Source organism: Salvia miltiorrhiza, chromosome 7 (genome assembly GCF_028751815.1).
Source record: "Salvia miltiorrhiza cultivar Shanhuang (shh) chromosome 7, IMPLAD_Smil_shh, whole genome shotgun sequence".
Classification (NCBI taxonomy): Eukaryota; Viridiplantae; Streptophyta; class Magnoliopsida; order Lamiales; family Lamiaceae; genus Salvia; species Salvia miltiorrhiza.
In genome coordinates, this window is record NC_080393.1 from 18,737,248 (window position 1) to 18,759,068 (window position 21,821).

Below are 21,821 nucleotides of genomic sequence, written 5' to 3' on the forward strand. Positions count from 1 at the left end.
TCTACATAATAAATCAGACTTCAATTCGAGCACAGAGATAGAAGGGTGCGAGATTGAAATAAACTAAAGTTCTCATATTTTTTAAAAAAGAAAAGAAAAAAAGGAGGAGTACGGAGATGTCACCCCTCCCCCTCCCCGCAAAGAAGAAAAGAAAAGAAAAGGAAGTAGTTTTCGTCTAAAAAAGACTCAAATCTATTGCGATAATGGTTCAGACGTTTGGTCCATTTGCTCGTATCATATTGCATATAATGATATCGAAATAATAAATTAATGTGTCATAATGAATCCATATTTGGATGGTAAATTACAAAATAAGGCACGAACTTTGGCCTATTTTCAATTTCAACTTCAAATCTCCAATTTTAAATCGTTGCAAATAAAACATATTTTTTTATATTATCGCAATTGGGACTTTGACGACTTAAATTTCTGGCAACCCAAAAAATGATACTTCCTATGTCCAACAATTCGTGTCTTAGGGGAATGGGGCACGAGTTTTAAGAAAAAATGTATTGTTTATTTGTTGAGTGGAGAAAGGGACATGACTTTTAAGAAAAAAATGATTCATTTGTTAAGGAAATAATTACTAAAAACAGGTAGGACATGAATTGGTAGACAGACAAAAATGACAAATTATAATAGAAATTGGTGGACGGATGGAGTATATTGTTGCCAACATGGATCGAAATAAAACCACACCGTTCTCTCCACGTGAGATAAACTACTTCGTTCAAAATAAATTTGTTGTCAGAACCATTGCACTTGCATTTCATGTTGGAAATATGGTTTTGGACCATATCTGAATTTAATTATTTAATTAAATGTTCATTATTTAATTGAAATAATTATTGGATGTTAATCTACGTCTCGAGTAGATGAACGTGGTATACTTGAAGTCTCAAAACCGATTTCCGGTGAGTGAGATATTGTATATCAAAGTTTGGGTGTTGAGAAGGGAAATAACACTTGTAATGTGTTGTTGTCCCACATTGGAAAACAAGAGAAGAACACTCTTGTATAAGAATAGCAATGCACATGGAACCAATAACTTGTGGGCTTGCTATGGGCTTGGATGAAGGCCTTGGCCTCACGCGCGCCGCCGCCGATGATCGATCGGACGGACGGGCGGGTCCGGTACGGGTACGGGTACGGGCCGCGGCCAAGGACTTGGGTCTTGGCAATTGGTGCTTTGGGTGGTGTTTGGGTCCAAACTATATAATTTTTTGGACAAAATACTTTTGGGCTCTTTTGGATTATTAATTTTCGGCCCAATTGTGTTTGTGTTCTCAGCCCAACTAAAGCCCACCCGTTCAGCCCAAGCCTTGAAGAGTTCAGCAGTTTCGAAAACTGCACAGGAGGTTGATTTCTGCCATTGATGCAGAATCAATATGTAACAACAAATTCAAATGCTTTTGAATTTGTAACACCCATAACAGTCCATGGTTTTTTAATTTTCTTCATTGAGGATTTAATCTCCCTAATGAGCTTGAGCAGCCTATAAATAGTGGACTAGAAGCATGGCATTTGAGACCTACGAAAATCTGCTTTCCTCACTCTCTCTCACTGCATACTGCTCAGTTCTCGATCCAATTCAGTTCGCCGGAGCTCGCCGGATTGTGGTGCTACATCCGACGAGACGTTCGTCGTTTTACCTTTGGGGAAGATAGGCCTACACCGTGAGCACTACCGGGGCGATAATCTTCTTGCGGGAAGAGTTCCATCTCGACTCGACGCCTTCATCTAGTTTGTTTTATTTGTTTTGTAATTCTGTTTCTAGTCACGTTGTTATCTTTTAATTCATCTTTCTCCTTAGTCCAGTTTCGAATTGTAAAAGTTGCTTTCAGTTGTAATTCACTCGATCGTGTACCCGGTTCTAACATTTCAAAATTCCTTGGATCTGTACTCAAATGAATCAAATTTGTATACTCAATTGTGGAAAAAACTTGGTAAATGAGAGACTGTTTCCTTTGACATAAATCTGAGAAATTGATGCGTATGCTGATTGGCCACAACAAAAATAAAATTTCAAAATCTTTGATGTTGATGTTCTTTTAGCAGTTTACAACCATGATCCAAGAAAATAGTGGCATCACTTTGGATTAGGTTTTTGATGACAAATCAAAGTAATTATGTTCCTGTAAGCAAAACAATGACTCTACATTCCTGGACCAGTAAGAACGACATCATTTTTTTGGTGCGCTAAGCGTTGGGGTCCTTCAGACGCTTTTGCTGCTTTTTTGGTCGCCTCTTTCATCTTTTTTCACGGTATCGGTGGACGGTGAGTTGAGAGGTTCCCTTGTTTTCTTCTTTCGGCAATCGGGGTAAAATTGAGATTAGGGTGATGGTTAGCCCAAGCTCTGATTTGAATTTTTTGCCTTAATTGTAGTCGTTGGTTTTGGCGAGGGTGAGTCCCAGGTGATGGTTAGTTCGAAACTTGGTGACTCGCTATTGTTTCTATTTTTGTTGTTTTCTGGTTTGTATTACAAACACTTCTTTTTCTCTTCCTGAGATTTTAATGAGGCCGGACCCTTAGTTTGCTCTCTGTGTTTTCAAGGTTTTCTTCTTCTTTTTATTTTTTTGGTTACACAATAAAATCTTAATTTAATAATAGTATTCGCACCCCGTGAAAATACAGGAGAAATGCTTTTAATTTCTATATTTATATAAAATTAATGCAAACTCAATTATCATATTTATGAATATAATAAAAAAATAATTGTAATTGAATATATTTGAAATGAATATTAATAAAATAAAGAAGAACGCACAATAATAAAATGATATTATGAAAAGTAAAAAAATAGAAAAGGATTAGAAAATAGATTTATTCAAAAAAAATGAGAGAGGAGTGATATATATATATATATTTTTAAATTTTAATCTTCAAATAAACACTCCTCTCTTCAAATAAATGAGAGAGGAGGGAGTATAACTTTAACATTTTAAATCAATATTTACATAAAATATATCAAATTAAAGCTCTTATCGTGATTTTTTTATATGTATATTAAATATTTTATAATTAGCTGAATTTCACAATTTTAGAAAAAAATAAAACCAGAAAATAAGAAGATAAACCTAAAAAAAAGATTAAGAAAAAAAATATAATTTATAAATAAACCTTTAATTTTATGATAACTATGAAATTATCTTTCAATTTTAAAATCGATTTCAAATTGAAAGTTGTATTTTTAATATTTATAGATTGCAACAAACTGGAAGTTAATGTTTCTAGAAGCAATTAACCATTTGATAAATAATAAAAATTAATTTCATAATTAAAATGAAAAATTGAAATTAAAATTATAAATTCAAACACAGTTTCAAAAAGAAGAAACATAATTAAATTAATTGTGTAATATATATATATATATATACACACACACATAAAATTTACTTTAAATAGTTATAACTTGATCAGTTTAAATTTAGCTTGTATATACCTATATCAAAATAAAGCTTTTATTGTTGATCTCAAAAAAAAAGAAGCTTTTATTGTAGTCTTTGATTTAAGATGCACATTACATACTTATATTTTTTTCATGAACGAAATCGATAGTTAGACTAAAGGAATAATAAAGAGGAAGAAAAAAGAAAGAGATGGGAGAGAAATCAGTGAGAGTGAATAAAGACTGAATGGTGCCCACAAAAATATCACTGCAATCTATGTAGGAAGTTTTGGTGGAAAAGAAAAATTGTGGAGTGAGGAACAGAGGGAGTAAGTAATAAACAAAACAGCGCATCAATGTGAACTAAACTAAATAGCAGAAAATGGGCTAGTAAAATTCGAAGCCCGATCACATCTTTCAGATCCGGCCCAGCCTCGAACACCGTGGGCCGTGAAATCGTCAAAGTTTAAGATACGGCGTCGTGCCATTCACCATATCGAACTTTTATTTTTCCTTTTCTATTTGCATTCTCCATTTTCCCTTCTTCTTCCTCTGAGAGAGAGATCCTGAGTTAGGGCTCGAGAATCCGTCGTAATATCCAATCGATACGTGAAAAGTCTTCCATTGATCGAAGATGCTGAGGGTAGCGGGGAGGAGGTTGTCCTCTCTCTCATGGCGGTCGGGTCAGGCTCCATCCGCCGCATTCGCCTCCAGAAACCCGTTTGTCGGCGGCGATTCATTATCGGATGGACGCACTTCTTCACCCGTTCAATCAATTTCTGTTTTTGATCAGATCAGAGGTTCCTTGCTTCTTTATTAGCTTCGTTTGAATTGATATTTTATGTCTTATTGTTGCGAAGATCCGATTGGTCAAGGAAATGTTGGAGTTTGAAATCAAGAGCTATGTGGATCCTCTTCTTTTCCTCGATGATGAATTGATCCGTGTCATAAAATGCTATTTTTTTCATCAATTATTCTGTGATTTAACTATCCATCCAAAAATTGGTGTCCTTCGTTTTCATTGATATGATAAGTTCGAAGAAAGCTCTTCATGGAGCTGTTGGATTAGTATTCCCCGATCTTTTGTAGATTAGTTGCATCTTTAGCGCTATATTCTCTCATTTTGTTAGTTTAGCCAATATGTTGGTTATGGAATTAAGATGCTTTCACTTGATAGTAGATAATTAGGCCCAAGATATCAGACCCACTGTTATTATAAAGAATTTAATTGTTTCTGATACTAATTACAGTATTATGTAACATTTTTAGCAAGTAACCACTTTATTGCCTGCAAATGCTTGTAAAATTCTCCCTCCCAGACCCAGTCCCATGCTTGTAAAATCCTACATGCCAACTAACTGCTTACTAGTCTTGGTTCAAGTACAAACATACTTTGACAGATAGTTTTATTTATTTATTTATTTATATACCTTCTGTATAGAAACCTAATGAACCAATGGGAGTTGGTTATGCAATATTGATATTCTTCAAGTAATAACTCTGATATTGTTGTTTTGAATCTTTTGATGCAGGTTATATATTTTTCCTTTCTCCAACTAAAATTAGGCTGTTTTCCTACAGTTTGATGGTTTGTATGTTTTGAATCTGGCATGCGGTAACCTTAAGAACGCTATTCTAGATTCTAGTACTTACTCCGCTCCCCTCCAAAAGATAACCAAATCCTTCCTTGCAGTAGTGTGGTGGATATGTATTCCTACCCCCAGATCATTAGATTTAAATGTTTGCGGAGTGAATTGACTTTGTATTAAGCTACGATTGCAAATTGTACCCCTTCCCGCAGAAATTGTGGTTATGCTTTGTGTCATTTGTTCAAGCTTTTTAAGTGTTAAGATATAGATCTCATAATGGGTGGGGTTCAACTACGTCTCCATTGAAGTATTTTTTATTTTTTTTTTTTTTTAAATCAAGTTTAGTGGTTCTATTTCCTGGTCAATGGTTCTTGGTCGTGAATTCACTTTGGCACTATGTGTGTGGTAATGGTTTTCCAAGGGAACAACTAACCGATTAGATTTGACTTAACTATATGTGTAGAGGCATGTGTGTTTCAGATCTAACTGTATGCTGAAAGGTTTGATCGAAACACTAGGTGTCTGGTATCGTGGTATAGATTCTCTGAGAGAACAACTATTAACCAGATTCTTTGTGATTATATGCATACAGCTGAGTTGTTGGATAGTTGGTTATTTCAGACCTAATTGTATGTTGAAATTATTTTCCATCACTTTAGCTGTTTACCATTTAATTGTCTTTGCACATTCTTTTTTCTTTTCAGGATTTTTTTTCAGTTGTGTCCTTTGGCTTACCTTGCTCTCTTTTTATGATTAAATTTTAAGTCTCGCATCTCAGTTGTTTTATCTTGTTATCCGTCTTTCTCAACCTCTTGTCACATGCCACCGGTATACCATGAGCACTGAAAATTTACCAATAGATACACTGCTGCTGCCCCTCCCTTTTTCCTGTGACAGCTGCTTTTCTGAGTACCTAAGACTTGTACCATTTTCAGCTGTTCTGCATGTATAATTTAGAAAGTCAGAGAGAGTGAAATAATATTTTTACTAACCTCTGTGCATCTTGTAGGGTTCTCTTCTGGTGCCCTTGCAGCAGGGCAGGACTCAGGCTTGGTTCCGGAAGCCCCTGCTACAGTTGCAGCAATCAAGAATCCCAGCTCAAAGATTGTCTACGATGAGCACAACCACGAGCGTTATCCACCAGGTGATCCCAGCAAACGTGCGTTTGCATACTTTGTTTTGACTGGAGGTAGGTTTGTATATGCATCATTGGCTCGACTCCTTGTGCTCAAATTCGTTTTGAGCATGTCTGCTAGTAAAGATGTCCTTGCTCTGGCTTCCCTCGAGGTGGATCTGTCTAGTATTGAACCTGGGACAACTGTCACTGTGAAGTGGCGTGGGAAGCCAGTTTTCATCAGGCGCCGAACTGAAGATGACATCAAATTGGCGAACAGTGTTGATGTTGCCTCGCTTCGTGATCCACAAGAGGACGCTGTGAGGGTCAAGAATCCGGAATGGCTCGTGGTTGTCGGGGTTTGCACCCATCTGGGTTGCATCCCCTTGCCAAATGCTGGTGATTACGGCGGTTGGTTTTGCCCATGCCACGGGTCCCACTACGACATCTCTGGTAGAATTCGCAAAGGGCCTGCACCATTTAACCTGGAGGTTCCCACTTACACCTTTTTAGATGAGAACAAGTTGTTGGTTGGTTGAGAGAGAAGTCGCTCTTGAAGTAAAGGATGTGGTACGCCAATTTTTTTGGTAATTCCATTATGGTGACGAATAATTTTAGACCGATTTTTATTAGTTAGTTTTGGTCTTTCAAGGATTCCTTAATCTTTATTGACTTGATTGATAGGCCTGCAGTCTGAAAGGGCACTGCTGTTTTTGAATAATGCTGGCTACTTTTCTTTATTTTCTCCTTGGAAAGATTTTGTATTCAGATTCACATATTTGTTGGGAGTAAACACTGTACTATTGAGAGTTTCTTTTACGATCAGAGTGAAACTTTAAAATGCCACGTCCATTAAATTTATATGAAAAATGCCTTATTTTATAGACATAGGTATTTTATGCCTAAATTGATTATGTACACTTAATTTATATGAAAAATATCATCTTTTACAGACATGCAATTCATGCCTAAATTGATTTACTTTTAATGTCTCAAATTTTTTAACTGGTGGCTAGATCATCTAGCTTGATCTAGTTGTTCGGACGGCCAAATCATTTGGCTGGGTAATTAGATGATTTTTTTACTAATAGTATTAAATTGTTCTATTTTTCAGATTTTATTTTACATATTTTTGACACAATTATATTTAGACAAGAAACGTGGGAGATTTTTCACAGAAAATTAAGTAGACCCTTTTTCCTATTAACACTTTTTTCTTATCTCATTACCAAGTAAATTCGACTGCGGTCTACAATTTGATTTCCTGCTAGTTCGTTTTGCTTCTGTAATAATTTCGAAAGAACAATAAAACCTAGGGCGATTTTAGTTTAAGTTTAATGGTTCCATTGAAATTAATGGGTTTTTATTTTCTCAAATTTAATCATTACTTAAACTTTAACTACTATAGCGCGCTGCATAAAAATGGAAACAAAAATGATTGTGCGAGAAAAGAAAGTCAATAATTTGGAATATTTCCCATTTTGAGACTATTTAAAGTTTGAATAGTTTGTAAATTAGTAGGTGGAGATGTTAGTCGATGCAGTTAAAGATTCTGAGCATTCCTATAAGTCCGGCGACTGAGAATGAAACTAATTTTATTCTTTGGAGAGAAATTCTAGTGAACCAAGTGTGTGTTGGTATGCGGAGATCTGTTTGGAGATAGTCCAACTCCATAGTCACCTTGGCGTGACCAGAAACGAAACAAGGGAAGAATGGTTGCATTAGCCAATCATCGCAGGTTGGTTGGACCAGCTGAGATGCTTCTTGCACAGGGATGAGCGTTATGCTTCTTGCTGACTTATTTGTATGCACCAACAACTTTCATGGATAAAGCCTAAGGGTTTGACTACGCTCGAGTTGGTCACAGACTCTAATGCCTTTGACAACAAATGTTGATGAATGATGATGAGTCTCAGTTTGGAGCTCTTGTCTACTGCCTAGGGTATAAACACTCTTTAACATATAAAATAACAACTAACTAAAAATGTATGAATTCTATATAGAAAAATAATTTTTTTGCTACCTATGAGATTCGAACTCGGGACCATGAATTCATCCAATAAGGTGATGAATTCTTATTTTATATTCTAAAATGTGTTTTTATTTTAGCCTACCCCTATATGTATATATATATGCATGATGTATACTTTTAAACTATATATTTTTTCGTTCGTAGACAAATTTATAAATTATACATAAATAGTTATCTTCCAAATATATTCACCAAAAAAATAATAAAATATCATTAAAATATTTTCTAATTGAGAATTAAACACTTAATAAACTGTAACTATAATTAGTAAACTCAAATTCTCCTTAATTATTCATAATTTGATTGGAGATTACTAAAGGTTCAATCTCACATAATTTTTCGTCATATTAATAAAGTTTTACTCGTAGTAAATATTAAAATTTAATTTAGTATGTGGTATGTATATATATATATATATATATATATTCCTAAAATTATAATATATGTTATATTAAATTTTATGAGTTTTTACATTGTTTGTTGTGTTTTCAATTTATGATCTCACGGAAAAAAGAAAAGAATGGCCTGCTATGCTTTTTAACCCTCTGTGATTTTTGTTTGATGGCTTTAGTTTTATGTTCATGAATTAATGTCGTGGAGATTTATTTGAAATAATTTTATGTTCATGAATCAATAACCTAGGTAGAATAATAAAAAGACAATCAGTGAGATTTAACCGAAAGTACTTTATGCTCATGAATTGAATTGTTGGTTTAGAAAAATGAAAAGACAATTAAGAAGATTCATCCAAAAGTAAATTTATATTAATAAATTTATTAAATTTAGTATTTTTAAAATTCAAATTTTTATTAGAAATATTTAAGGTAAAGTACATTTTCATTTTAAATATTGTGACTACTTTACTCCACCAGATCAATTTGATGAAAAGGATTTATCCATATACCGTTGAATGAGTGAAAATGAAGGATAAGATAAAGTAGAAACTAAAACAAAGTGGAAATAATAAAGATAACGTGCTTTGATTTCTCAGAAGCTACTTTTATTTATTTATATTTAAAGATGATTTCTCAGAAGCTACTACTTTACGCGTTTGCCATGTTACGAGAGTCAAACCTCTCTCTCTTTTCTCAGACAAACTCTCCATGTCCTAAAATCAATATTTCTCAGACGAATTCAACTCCTTCGGATTCAAGTTCCTTCCTCTCACCAGTAGTAAATCAATTGTTGCGATGGCAGAAGCAGTGGTGTCGACTGCTCTGGAAACCTTGCGCGATTTGTTGTTGGAAGAGGGAAAGTTTTTATATGGCGTAGCCGATGAAGTGAAGGAGCTCGGGTGGCAGCTGAAAGAGATGAAGTGTCTCCTCGAAGATGCTGACAGAAGGCGGCGTGAGAGCAGAACCATTTTCAATTGGATCTCGGAGATCAGAGATCTGGCAAACAGAGCCGAAGCTGCCATTGAAAGACACGCAGCTTATCAAGTGTCTTCAAGGAGAAGACGAGGTCTGAGACAGCTCATCCGCAGATATTCTTGTATTTTGGAGGAATGCTACTTGCTTCACCAACTAGGCTCCGAAATCTCACCAATCAAATCCCGCCTTGAAAGGATAAGCAAGGACATGCAAGAGAATGGCATAAAGAGGAGCATCATCATCAATCGAGACGAAGGGGAAACCTCGTCTACCAACATTAATAGGAAGACCTTCCCCGAATTCGAGATCGGAGACTGTTTTGTGGGGATGGAGGATGAGCTGAAGCAGCTTCGTAATCTCCTAAAACAAGACAACGAGAATCGAGTTATTTCAGTGTGGGGAATGGGGGGATCGGGCAAGACCACCATTGCCAAAAAACTCTACAATGAGACCAGCTTTGATCTTCGCGCATGGGTTTGCATTAGTCAGCAATTTGAGAGTTTTCGATCAGTTTGGGAGGATGTGCTCAAGCAGCTAGAGCAACAAAACAACAAGGGTGTGAGCGATGGCCCACAAATAATGAAGGACGACCTTCTGAGTCTGAGCAACTCAGAGTTGATTGAGCGACTATGCAAGATACAAAGAGAGAAGCAATGCCTCATTGTTGTAGACGATCTTTGGGAGACTTCTCACTGGGATAGCTTCAAGCATGCCTTTCTTGTCCAGGATTTGCACAGCAAGATCTTGCTCACCACGCGTGAACGGAAGGTTGCAGAGATTGGATTCCCATTAGAACTTGGGCTTCTAAATGTGGAACATGCTTTGGAACTATTGAAGAAGAAAGCATTTCCCCATACCAACATTCCAGGTCACTCCATATATTCTAGTTCACTTTTGCCTATTTTACAAATTAATTGTATATCTTATTATATGAAATTAAAATCGTGTGTCGTGGCACCATATAAATATCCACTCTTCATTCATTATTTCAATTGAATGCAGAGTTTGCATTGGAAGAAAATTTTGAGGAAATTGGGAAAGAAATGGTGCAGAAATGTGGGTATTTGCCGTTGGCAATTTCTTTACTCGGTGGGGTCTTGAGAGTGAAAAATTCGATGATGGAGTGGGAGCTAGTAAATAGGGATATCAAAGAATTCATATACAGAGATGAAAATGAGATTGATGGAGTGCTAAATTTAAGCTATGAAAGTCTACCATATTATTTGAAGCCTTGCTTTCTGTATATGGGATTATTTCAAGAGGGCCAAAACATTAATGCTGGGGATCTATATAGGATGTGGATAGCACAAGGCATGGTTTCATATGAGAATATTGGAGACAAGGACAAAACTTTGATGGAAATCGCGGAGCTCTACTTGGGTGAGTTGGCCTCTAGGTCCATCGTCCAAGTTGAAATCAACGGTGTGTCACAACAACAAGAAAATATTGGAGGTGCAAACTTCATGATGTAGTAAGAGAACTATGTATTAAATTGGGTAAAAGGGAGGATTTTGGTGTGCAAAGTTTGGAGTATCAAAGTGGGAAACTTAGTACCTTACTACGACAAGCTTCCTCTCATATGAAAATACGACATTTGGCCATCCATTTCAGAACACAGGAAATTGAACCTGAAGCTGACGAGCTTACAATCACTTGTGGAGAAGATAGTAGCAAAAATTTAAGGTCTCTTCAAATGTTCAATCGTAGTAATTCTGATGAGTTTCCCCCGCAAAGTATCGGTGACTTTCATAAATTCAAATTGCTCAAAGACCTAGTCATGGTGGGATTCAAATTTGTAGGAAGAAAGTTACCAAAAGGAATCACTAATCTTGTTCACCTTAGACGTTTGCGTTTAGAAAAATGTGAATTTGATAAGCTACCGTCATCCATAAGGAATTTGGTATACATGGACACCCTTGATTTAAGTCGTTCGGGGAATGTTGAAGTACCAAATGTTTTCAAAGAGATGCTACGTTTAAAACACTTGTCTCTTCCCGATTATGAGAAGGAAAATATTGGAAGTTATCGATTAACATTGGATGAGGGAGTGATTGAGTTGGAAAGCCTATGGCAGTTGGATAGTAGAGTGCATGAATTAAAATGTATGAACAAAATGAAGGATCTTCGGCGTTTTGGAGCACGCATGCACGACAATGAAAGCTTGTCAGCCATGATCGACGCCATTGCTATCATGGACAAGTTAGTGTTTTGTAGTGTTGAAATCAAAGAGGGTTGTGAGTTAGGAACAAATGAGGGAGTGTTGAAGAAGGTATTCACATGTCCCAATCTTCATTTCTTGTCGATTAAAGTCAACTTAGGGAAGGCGTTGGTGGAGTGTGGGCGTGACTTCATGAGCTCAAACCTCAGGAGATTGTTATTGTCTGAATGTGAGATTGAGGACGATCCAATGGAGATACTGGGGAAGCTTCCTTGCTTGGTAGAATTGTTTTTATTCCGAAAATCATTTGTCGGGGAGGAGATGACATGTCCATCAAACAGTTTTCCTCGCCTCATGAAGCTTGTGCTATATCAATTACCAATGTTGAGGGAGTGGAAAGTGGAGACAAGAGCCATGCCTCTTCTCTCCCAATTACAGATCATTGAGTGTTCTAGGCTGAAGATGATTCCAGATGGATTATTACACATCATTGAGTGTTCTAGTCTGAAGATGATTCCAGATGGATTGAGTGGCATTTCTACTCTTCGGGAATTGATACTTTATGGAATGCCAGAATTGGCAAAAAGAGTATCGGCATCAGGAGAAGATTTCCACAAAGTCAGCCATGTCCCTTCAATTATCATCAAAAACTAATGTCCACCCAGGTACGGTATCTTATTTCTCGCATTTTCAGTTTTAGTTTTCACTATTAAAAGTATATATTTGTGTTTGTTCTTACTCTTATAGTTAGTTTATCCTGTTAAAATAGGCATCACAACCATAATTAAGTAACTAAAACAAATGTTTATCTTCTTCTTTCAACCGTTTTGTATTGCAGGCAAGTTGGGCTTGTCCTTCGGATTTGGGTTCTTCGTTAGTTTTGTGATTCTACCGTTTATCTTCTTCTTTCTAACATTTAGCCGAGCACTCTTTTTCTACAATTTATCTTCTTTTTTCTACCGTTTAGACGAGCACTCTTTTTCCTTTACTAGTTTTTTCTCATTGAATTTTCACCATAAAAGTTTTAACGAGACTCGGCCCTTAGTTTGCGTTTTGTGCTTTCAGGGGTTTTTAGGTTTTTTTTAATAAAAACTTGATTTGAAGAATATATATATGCATTCTCAAAGTCTAATCCCCTCGTTGTATTTTTATTTTCACTCCTAACAAATTTCATACTCGTCTCCTATTATTGGACTTTGGTATTATTGTTGACTTACAGGTTGAGCATTGGTTTTCTTGAGAGTTACTCATTATCACTACCACTTTTGGTGCTCAAACATTTTATCTTTTCTTTAGAGGGTATATATTCGTTATTAAGGTTTTAATGAAGCTCAACGCATTATTTATTTATTATTTGTATCTCGAGGTGCAGTCTTGTTGTTGCATTTCTCAAGGGTTCCTCTTTGTACTCTTTTCCCTAGAATAAAATATATTAGTATTTCCTAGTTATGTTTTGTGTGTAAGAAATTATATAGAATTCAGGTAATTTAAAGTTGTGTTGGTCAATGTGGTATATGATTATAATGTTCAACACAATCCGTCAATTTTAAGCTCAAATACAGTTTTACATGCTTAGCTAACCAAGTTGGAGCTTACTTCATTACAAATGTGAAGTGGGCTCCATCGTAATCAAAAGTTAAACGAGCGGAGCTCGAACCCGACCTTGCCCATTTACAAACCCGAGCTCGTAAGCCGACCTTAAGCCCTGCAGAGTTAAAGATTTGCTGCTCTGTATGGACCTAATGGTATCAATTATCAAAGTCATCCTCAATTGATACAATCAGATTGGATTGCGATTTTTGTTTAGAATCCAATAAATTGAAAATTGGGTTGGTTAGCATGAATATACTACTTTTAGCTAAGGCTCTAATAGAAATTTAAATAGGCCCAAGTCATCTTATTATCTTGTCAGACCATAAATTATCAAAACCCTGAATAAAATAGTTCATAAATAATTGAATTGTTCCATGTAGCTCCATATTTTAAATTGTAGCACCGCATGTTTTTGCAGAGCTCCGATATTCCTTACCTTTATTTATGTTTGGATTCTCAGGAGCAAGAATATTATTGATTAGTCATCGTCATAGCCATACAAGGGAAGTGGTTGAAGAGCATAAATAACAATACTGAGATGTTTTAAAGGAATATCCTTGCGGCGCGAGTCATGGTGAGTGTAGATGAGGACTCTTGATACCTCCTTTAAAGGAGATTGTTCACATTGCTAGATAGAATTTTCTGCTTAATGTTAAGCATGTGTATCGGGAGACTAATATGGCGGTCCATAACTTAGCTAATTTTTTTAGTCATTGTTCAGAGGGATATTATTGCTGCTGATTCTTCGTAATATATTGGTTTTTCTTTGATTTAAAAAAAACAATACTAAGATGTTGTAGTTTTCAATTTGCCTGAGAAAAGAACTCGAGATAGCACCATGACTAATCATTTTTTGAAGAGTTGGAGTTTGAGGACGAACTTGAGTTCTAACTTATTTCTCGAATTTTGGAGATAACCCTTATTTCTCGGGATTCGACTCTATCTACGATCCGCACATATCTGATAAAGAAGGAGGAGATTATCACGAAGAAAAAATAAACTTGAAGAATTATAGCTCTGTTAACTACAAAAGGAGTCATATTCCTACTAGAATTCTTAGTATTTTACCTATAAATATGGGCATATATTCATTATTCAAGAGACAACTCTGTAATTGTAAACTCCAACCACAAATAGTGAATTATTTCGACCGACCCTCCGTGGATGTAGAAATTTATGATCGAACCACGTAAATTCTTGGGTTCTTTTAGCTTTCCGTTATAACTGTTATTTTTGGGCACAACACTAGGATTTGAACTCAACCAAAATGCTTGTTCATAAAAATTATTGACTTACTCGTTCGAGAGAGTTCACACACATTCTCAAATCTCAACACATTTAGCCCATGTTTGGTTGAGGTATTTTGGAGCTTGGAAATGATTCAATTAATTATATTCATTACTTATTGTTTGGTTTGAGTAATGGTTAACTATTACCCTTACTTGAGTGTAACTCAATCACCCAATTTGATACCCCTCAAAATAGAAGAGAAACAAAAGAAATTGTACACTTACTAGTGATTCATTTTCATTGTTGAATCAAACACTCAATAAAAGTAACAACTATTGTTACCATTCCTCCACTTTCTTTGATTTCATTCCCTTTCCATTCTTCTACTTGAACCAAACAAGCACTTAACATAAAAAATAAGAACGAGGAATAATTTTCAACCTTTTGATCATCAAGATATACAGTGGTCTTGGAGGGAGCGAAAATTTTATTTTTTCAAGTGCATTATTTTTTTATAGCAGATGCATTAATTTTTACAGTGAATGCATTAATTATATTGGTTCTCACGTTCTCATAAAAAATGTAATTCTCACTAGATCCACACCCTATATACAGTGTGGTTAAAGATAAAGAAATAAAAAATAGTAAATCTATTTCACAATAAAAAGCAAGATTTTGATTGCATATGGACATAGATGGTTGATTGCATAGTTGATTTGGTATGTTACGCAGTTGTTTTCTGAAATGCATGAGTCATTATATTCTGTTGCACTGGTGAACTGTGACGCCCGGAAATGAAGTGCGGAGTGATCACCGGTGCAAAAGAGGCACGGACAAGGAGCGGCTCCGATTAAGACTTCCAAGCGGAAGGGCCATGGATGAACCAGAACACACCCGAACGAGAGAGATTCCGATAATATGCAGGTATGAGACTGCATATTCGAGGAGAGCTTAAATGATTTGATAGGTGCTACTCATATCAACAAGATGCATCTTCTTTTCTAGTGCCCACGTGGAAGAAACTCCAAGGATAAGCGTGCTTGGCTTGGAGCAATTTCGGGATGGGTGACGTCCTGGGAAGTTTCTCGGGGAGCGTGCGAGTGAGAACAAAACACGCTAGAAAAGACTTGTGTTGGTCTGTGGGGACGGCCGTCAACTCTGGAGCCGGGCTGTTATAGGTGGTATCAGAGCCGAACCTCTCCCAATACGGTGTAGTTTGGGGACGAACCAAGCGGAAGCTGGTGGGCCTGTAACGCCCGGGGACGAAGTGCGGAGTGATCGCCGGTTCAAAAAAGGCACGGACAAAGAGCGGCTCCGATTAAGACTTTCAAGCGGAGGGGCGCAGGGATGAACCGGAACACACCCGAACGAGAGGAATTTCGAGAATATGCAGGTATGAGACTGCATATTCGAGGAGAGTTTAAATGATTTGATAGGTGCTACTCATATCAACAAGATGCATCTTCTTTTCTGGTGCCCACGTGGAAGAAACTCCAAGGTTAAGCGTGCTTGGCTTGGAGCAATTTCGGGATGGGTGATGCCCTGAGAAGTTTCTCCGAGAGCGTGCGAGTGAGGACAAAACACGCTAGAAAAGACTCGTGTTGGTCTGTGGGGACAGCCGTCAACTCTGGAGCCGGGCTGTTACATGAACATATAAATGCGCATATATCGTTTCCTAATTTTTGTAGGATAAAAGTTGATAATACATATCCATGCAATTACAAGACATACATGTGCAATTATATGCGTTACAACATCTGTGAAATGAAATTAATTTACAATGCAACTAAAATCTACATATAAATAGAATGAAGTGCATAATTAATTATGCAAAAAAGTAAAAAGGAATGCAACACAAAAATTAAACGTGCAACAACAAAATAACATATTATGCAATTACATAATTTACTTATGCAAATCATAGATACTATGATCAAGAATTGAAACAACAATAATTAACACTGTAAAACACAACTTCATAACTATTAAATTAGAACAAATAATCGTTTCAAAAAAAAATATATATATCATAAAGAAATTTCAACCCTATTTTGTAGAAATTATTCTACAAAAGACGACAATTAATATAAATTCATAAATACCTTTAGTGTTCATTGTATATAAACACTTGCTTGAACTGGCCTTAATAAGAATTGATATTAAGTGTATGGAAGACTAAAGAAAACTTAAAGAAAAAACGACAGAGTTAGAAGAACAGAAAATAAGAAACGCTGAAAACCTAGATAGAATGTGCAACAAAAAAAAATAAGGCTCTATAATTATAAAATAATATTCACTAAGTCTTATCTATTATTGAGTATACTTAAAAAAACAAGATAGAAAAAAACGTTAGTTCCAAATTAATCCAAAATATAATACTCCCTCTGTCCCACTAAAAGTGGTCTGTATTTCATTTTTGGCCGTACCACTATAAGTGGCATATTTCCATAAATGACAAAGTTTAACTCTTTAAAAAAGTGTGGACCCTACCGCTTTTAACACATTTACACTTTCTTCTTAATTCCCGTGCCGAAAAGTTTTGAGCCACTTATAGTGGGACGGATGAAGTAATATTTAAGGAAATAAGAATAATAAACAAAGACTAAAATATCCTTCTAGTAAAAATAAAAAATAAAAGAACGGCAAAACATATCCAACCAAATAAAAAAAGTCACCCACTTATTTCAATTTAATCCTAACCACTAGATCTAAAATTTCAAAGGCCAAGATTAGGTTCCTAATTCTCATTTCAACAGAGGTTTTATTAGAATTCTCATTTCAAAGGCCAAGAATAGGTGTATGGGGGGAGGGAGGAAATACACCTAAAGACAGTTTTTCAAAATCAAACACAATACAACCTTTAACAATTAACGAAAGGTTGAAAACTGATACTGAAAAATAATTCACTAAAGATATCAGTTAAAGTCAAGACTTTAATTGATACACTCGTAGAGCTTCAGTCTTGGATTGAATAGAGAAGTGTTATAAATCTTACTGACTATCCAAAGAATTATCAGTTAGACCAATAACACACGTAGCGGAAAACTTTGTTTTTTGAAAAAGCATTTGTGATTAACATGATGTCAGGTTTATGTTTCACTTTGCGATTAATCAGTTTCAGTTAAGAACGTTTGTGCACAGATAAGAAAGTAAAACTGAAAGTGATAAACGACAAAGAGATTTTTACGTGGTTCGAAATTCAATTCCTACATCCCCGGTCAGTAGATCACACTGACAAACACTCTGGGCTTATGCTTGCGGGTGCACAGCAAACCTTGAACTGAAACCATACGTTTCAGCACCAACACACTGGATTGGATTTCTCAAACACACTTAGCGCGCATTGGGCACTAAGATCTCTTTAAAGTCAGAACACTGGTCTGAACTCCACACAACTTCAAACATTCTTTTCGCTCAGTTGAAAGGAGGTTCGAAAACTATCAACTAGATCACAGAGAACATACTCTCTATAATCAGTAACTTAGGCTTTGGATAAACAATATTTGCCTAAGGTTCTAAGATAATATATGTAATCAACAATTGACTGATTTTGGCTTTGTGATTCTCTTCTTCGATTCAAACTTTGGAAGACTTTGATTGGCTGAGTTGCAATTTCGACAGTGTTTCAGCTTGTGTATTTGAATTGGTGAAGATTGAAGTGATCCTCGAGCTCTATTTATAGGAGAGGTCTTAAATAGATCAACTGGCGGAGATGGTCTTCAAGAATTCATCCGTTGGAGAGTAATTCGAATTTTGCTGAGGCTTCAATCTTCGAGATTCCTTATTTGGTGAGAAACGGCTACTCATGTACAGGAGGTAAGGCGCATTTAAAAAGGTAATCACCAAAAAGGAATGCTCTGCAGAGAAAGGACGATCCTCTGTATCTCTGCATTTAATGCGGATGTACTTTGATTGTGTGGCTTCCTTTTAGCGTTGGAGGTTCAGTCCGAGGAATAATGTCAACTGATACTTGACTTTAGTATCAGTTCGCTGATTCCACGTAGCCAGCATTAGATGAATCAGTCATAACTGATTCTTCAGTTGAGAAACTCGTTCTAGTCAAATATCAGTATTTGACTTCTACCTTTAATTGCGAACATCAGTCGAGTTCTTCAGTCTTCAGTCATTCGTTCTTCATTCCTCCGGTCTTCAGTCTTCAGAACACTAGCTAAACTAAAAAAGAACTCCAACACTTGAGTTCACAAAGTTCTAGTCTATTACAAAAAAAACTTAAGGTTTTTGGTATCATCAAAACTAGGGCTAAGATATTTCATTAAGTTTCCAACATATATATATATATATATATATATATATATATACATATATATATGGGAGGGCTACGATATAAATACTTTTTAACATATAAAATATGAAGTCCTAAAATGTATGAATTATGTGTATAATATGTATGAATTTACTGTGTAATGTATGAATTGCAAAAATAAATTATTTTAATCTTCATACCTAAAAGCATTAAATTCACTTATTTAGAAAATGGTTAAGTACCAAATTCTCTTCTATTGATGGCGTCCCTATCGCGTACATGACCCTATAGTCAGGGTTAGAGCTGTTTACTACCTCAACGTGTCAAAATCACATCAAATACCCCCCCGATAGGAGAGAATTTGGTACTTAACCCTTTCTAATGGTGTTAATCGCCATTAAAACGCGGGGGGTATTTGGTGTGATTTTACCACGTTGAGATAGTAAACAACTCTACCTCTGACTGCACGCGATAGGGACGTCATCGATAAAGGGGAATTGGATACTTAATCCTTAAAAAAAAAAGGCAAAAAAAGGCATTAGATTCATATATGTCAAATGGAATCGTTTATCTACAACCAAATATTTCTAGATACGTCACATTTGTTCAATTCCTAATACGATGACATTATTGACCTACATTACAAAATTATGCTTTGTATTTGAACACTATTTGATGAAAGAGGGTCTCTTGTACAAGAGGCCACACGTATCATGTCATAAACGATATGAATTTTAATAAAATATGTATAAAGTCGTTACTGAAATAAGAACTTTATTGCATATATCTTATTACTATAAATAAATATGTGCAGTAATAATTTTTTATAAATGAACAAAAAAAAAATATTATGCCAAACATTTCGTGGATGATGGGAGTAACACGTAAATAATACTCCTACTTTTTCTTTTCATAAAATGATATTTTTGTCAATGGTTAATAATATTATACACATAAATATGATATAAATTGATATTTTTCTTAATAATAAATGATACATATTTTTTTTAAATAAAATGATACTTGACAAATGATACATTATAAATTATAGTATTTTTAATATATGCAAATGAGACATTATAATGCGCAGGTTGGGTCGGCCTAAACCTGATCGAGAGCCGATCCAAAATTCAACTCGAATCCAAATGCATAAGCTGTTATATAAAAATGACAATTGTTATAAATAAAAGTGTTAGTTATTGTGAATAAAAGTGACAATTATTATAAATAAAAATAACATGGTATTTTAAATAAAAGTAATAATTCTTATATTTAGAAATAACTATTCTAAAAGTGATAGTAATTTTTATAAATAAAAGTGACAATGTTTAAAATAAAAATAATACTCCTTATGATTAAAGGCGATATTTGTTCTTAGTAAAAATATAATTTAGGTGTGCGTGTGTTGGCCTAATAATCAAAGGTGATAGGAATGATGGAATGAAATAAGGGTGGAATGAAATGAAAGTAGGAATGGAATGAGGATAGGAAAAGAATGACAAACCTTAGTGATTCTCATGCTTGATATGCACAAGGAATACCAAATGAATGTAATTGTGATTCTTTTTTTTAAGTCAATTCCTATAATTAGTAGCTAGAAATAAAGTTAGGAATAAAATTAAATTTTTTTATTTTATTAATATCAATCCATGTATATGATTGTGTAATGTATTGTGTCAATTTCAATGCATATATTAGACTATTGCTTATATAAAGTTAATAATATTTTATTTATTCTAAAAATATATTTTTTTATATTTTGAGTAAATAATAATAATAATAATAATAATAATAATAATAATAATAATAATAATAATAATAATAATAAATAATGCATGTTTTATACAAATATACATGTCAAAACATAAATTTAAAAGGATTGAGAATAGAATGGAATGACTAATACCATGATAGGTGGGAGAAATGGTGATTCCCAATTTCCCATAGATATAAGAATGATGATTCCAAATGAAATGATAATTTCTACAAAAAAAAATACCAAACAAATGAATGGAATAAAAATAAGAATCATCATTTCATTTCCACCTTCGTTCCATCATACCAATCACCTCCAACAATATAATAGAATGGTTAATTCATGAAACAAAGGACATTGACTTCGATTATATCATAACGCGATCATCAATGTAAAAAATTAAATAAGCTCAATTTTTTGTGTTGATTAAATTAAAACATTTATGCAATAGCCGCCAATATTGGATGGCGACGTAATTAGTTCAATATTTTCCTCCAACATTTTAAAGTCAAATCACTAACTATATCTGTAGACACCAATAACGACTGAATTATCACCAAAAATACCAATATCTTTTTTTTTTCCTCCTGGAAAAGAAGAACAACAAAACACTCAAAAACTCATCTTTATCTTACTTTCTGTATTTTTGCTAGACATTTCTTTTATACGCATTATGTGATGTCATATAACCCTCAATGATGCACACAAATAATTATAATAATAAAGTATATGTTGCATTAAATTTTTTTTTTTTTTTTTTTTGAGGCAAAGATAAACATTCATTAAAATCACAGAATGTTTACATCAAAGGGAAGCAACAAACCAGAAGAAAGAGGTGCAAAATTACAAAGAGCAAAATCAGCTAGTTTATCAGCAAGGATATTTCCTTCACGAGGCGTCCAACTAATAGAAGCATGAGTGAGAGAGTCCATTTTTCTGATTATAGTTCTCAGAGTGTTACCCAAATAGGAAAGATCGTCTTCTTTCTTCAACACCAACCAATAAAGGGATTGGCTGTCAGTCTCCAGTATGGCATCGTCAATTCCCCTTTCCCGACACAGATTTAGGCCTTCCAGTAAAGCCAAAGCTTCCCCTTCAAGCACCGAGAAATTTCCCTGAATAAAACCAAACCTACATCCCTCCACTGTACCCTCATCTGTTGTCATCACCACTCCAACCCCAATCCCATTCCCTCCATTCCAAGCCACATCACACGAGAATTTTCGCTGCCCTTCACGTACACAAGTGACTGTACTCGCACCAGGAAGTTGTCCAGAAGCTCGAGGATGCGGCTTCCAGATCGCACGATTTGCGATCCCCAAACAC

The 21,821-nt window shown here is 35.0% G+C and overlaps 3 protein-coding genes across 5 annotated transcripts; all 3 read left to right on the forward strand.

Annotated features, from left to right (window-relative positions):
• The first annotated feature begins 3,684 nt into the window (after nucleotides 1-3,684).
• LOC130993141 (cytochrome b-c1 complex subunit Rieske-4, mitochondrial-like) lies at nucleotides 3,685-6,933 on the forward strand. Its single transcript, XM_057917920.1, has 2 exons — nucleotides 3,685-4,189; nucleotides 5,988-6,933. Exons 1-2 carry the CDS (start codon nucleotides 4,024-4,026, stop codon nucleotides 6,629-6,631), a joined length of 810 nt encoding a protein of 269 aa, XP_057773903.1. The 5' UTR covers nucleotides 3,685-4,023; the 3' UTR covers nucleotides 6,632-6,933.
• Nucleotides 6,934-9,159: 2,226 nt separating this feature from the next.
• Nucleotides 9,160-14,029, forward strand: LOC130993142 (putative disease resistance protein At1g50180). Of its 3 annotated transcripts, none has more exons than XR_009091586.1 (3): nucleotides 9,160-10,362; nucleotides 10,497-12,317; nucleotides 12,491-14,029. XR_009091586.1 is itself a non-coding variant. In XM_057917921.1 (2 exons), exons 1-2 carry the CDS (start codon nucleotides 9,315-9,317, stop codon nucleotides 10,964-10,966), a joined length of 1,518 nt encoding a protein of 505 aa, XP_057773904.1. In that variant the 5' UTR covers nucleotides 9,160-9,314; the 3' UTR covers nucleotides 10,967-14,029. The 3 variants fall into 3 exon arrangements, 1 of the variants encoding a protein (XP_057773904.1); XR_009091587.1 differs by having other exon boundaries at nucleotides 13,706-14,029; XM_057917921.1 differs by having other exon boundaries at nucleotides 10,497-14,029.
• Nucleotides 11,401-12,306, forward strand: LOC130993928 (probable disease resistance protein RF9). Its single transcript, XM_057918965.1, has one exon. It carries the CDS (start codon nucleotides 11,401-11,403, stop codon nucleotides 12,304-12,306), a length of 906 nt encoding a protein of 301 aa, XP_057774948.1.
• Nucleotides 14,030-21,821: the final 7,792 nt, after the last annotated feature.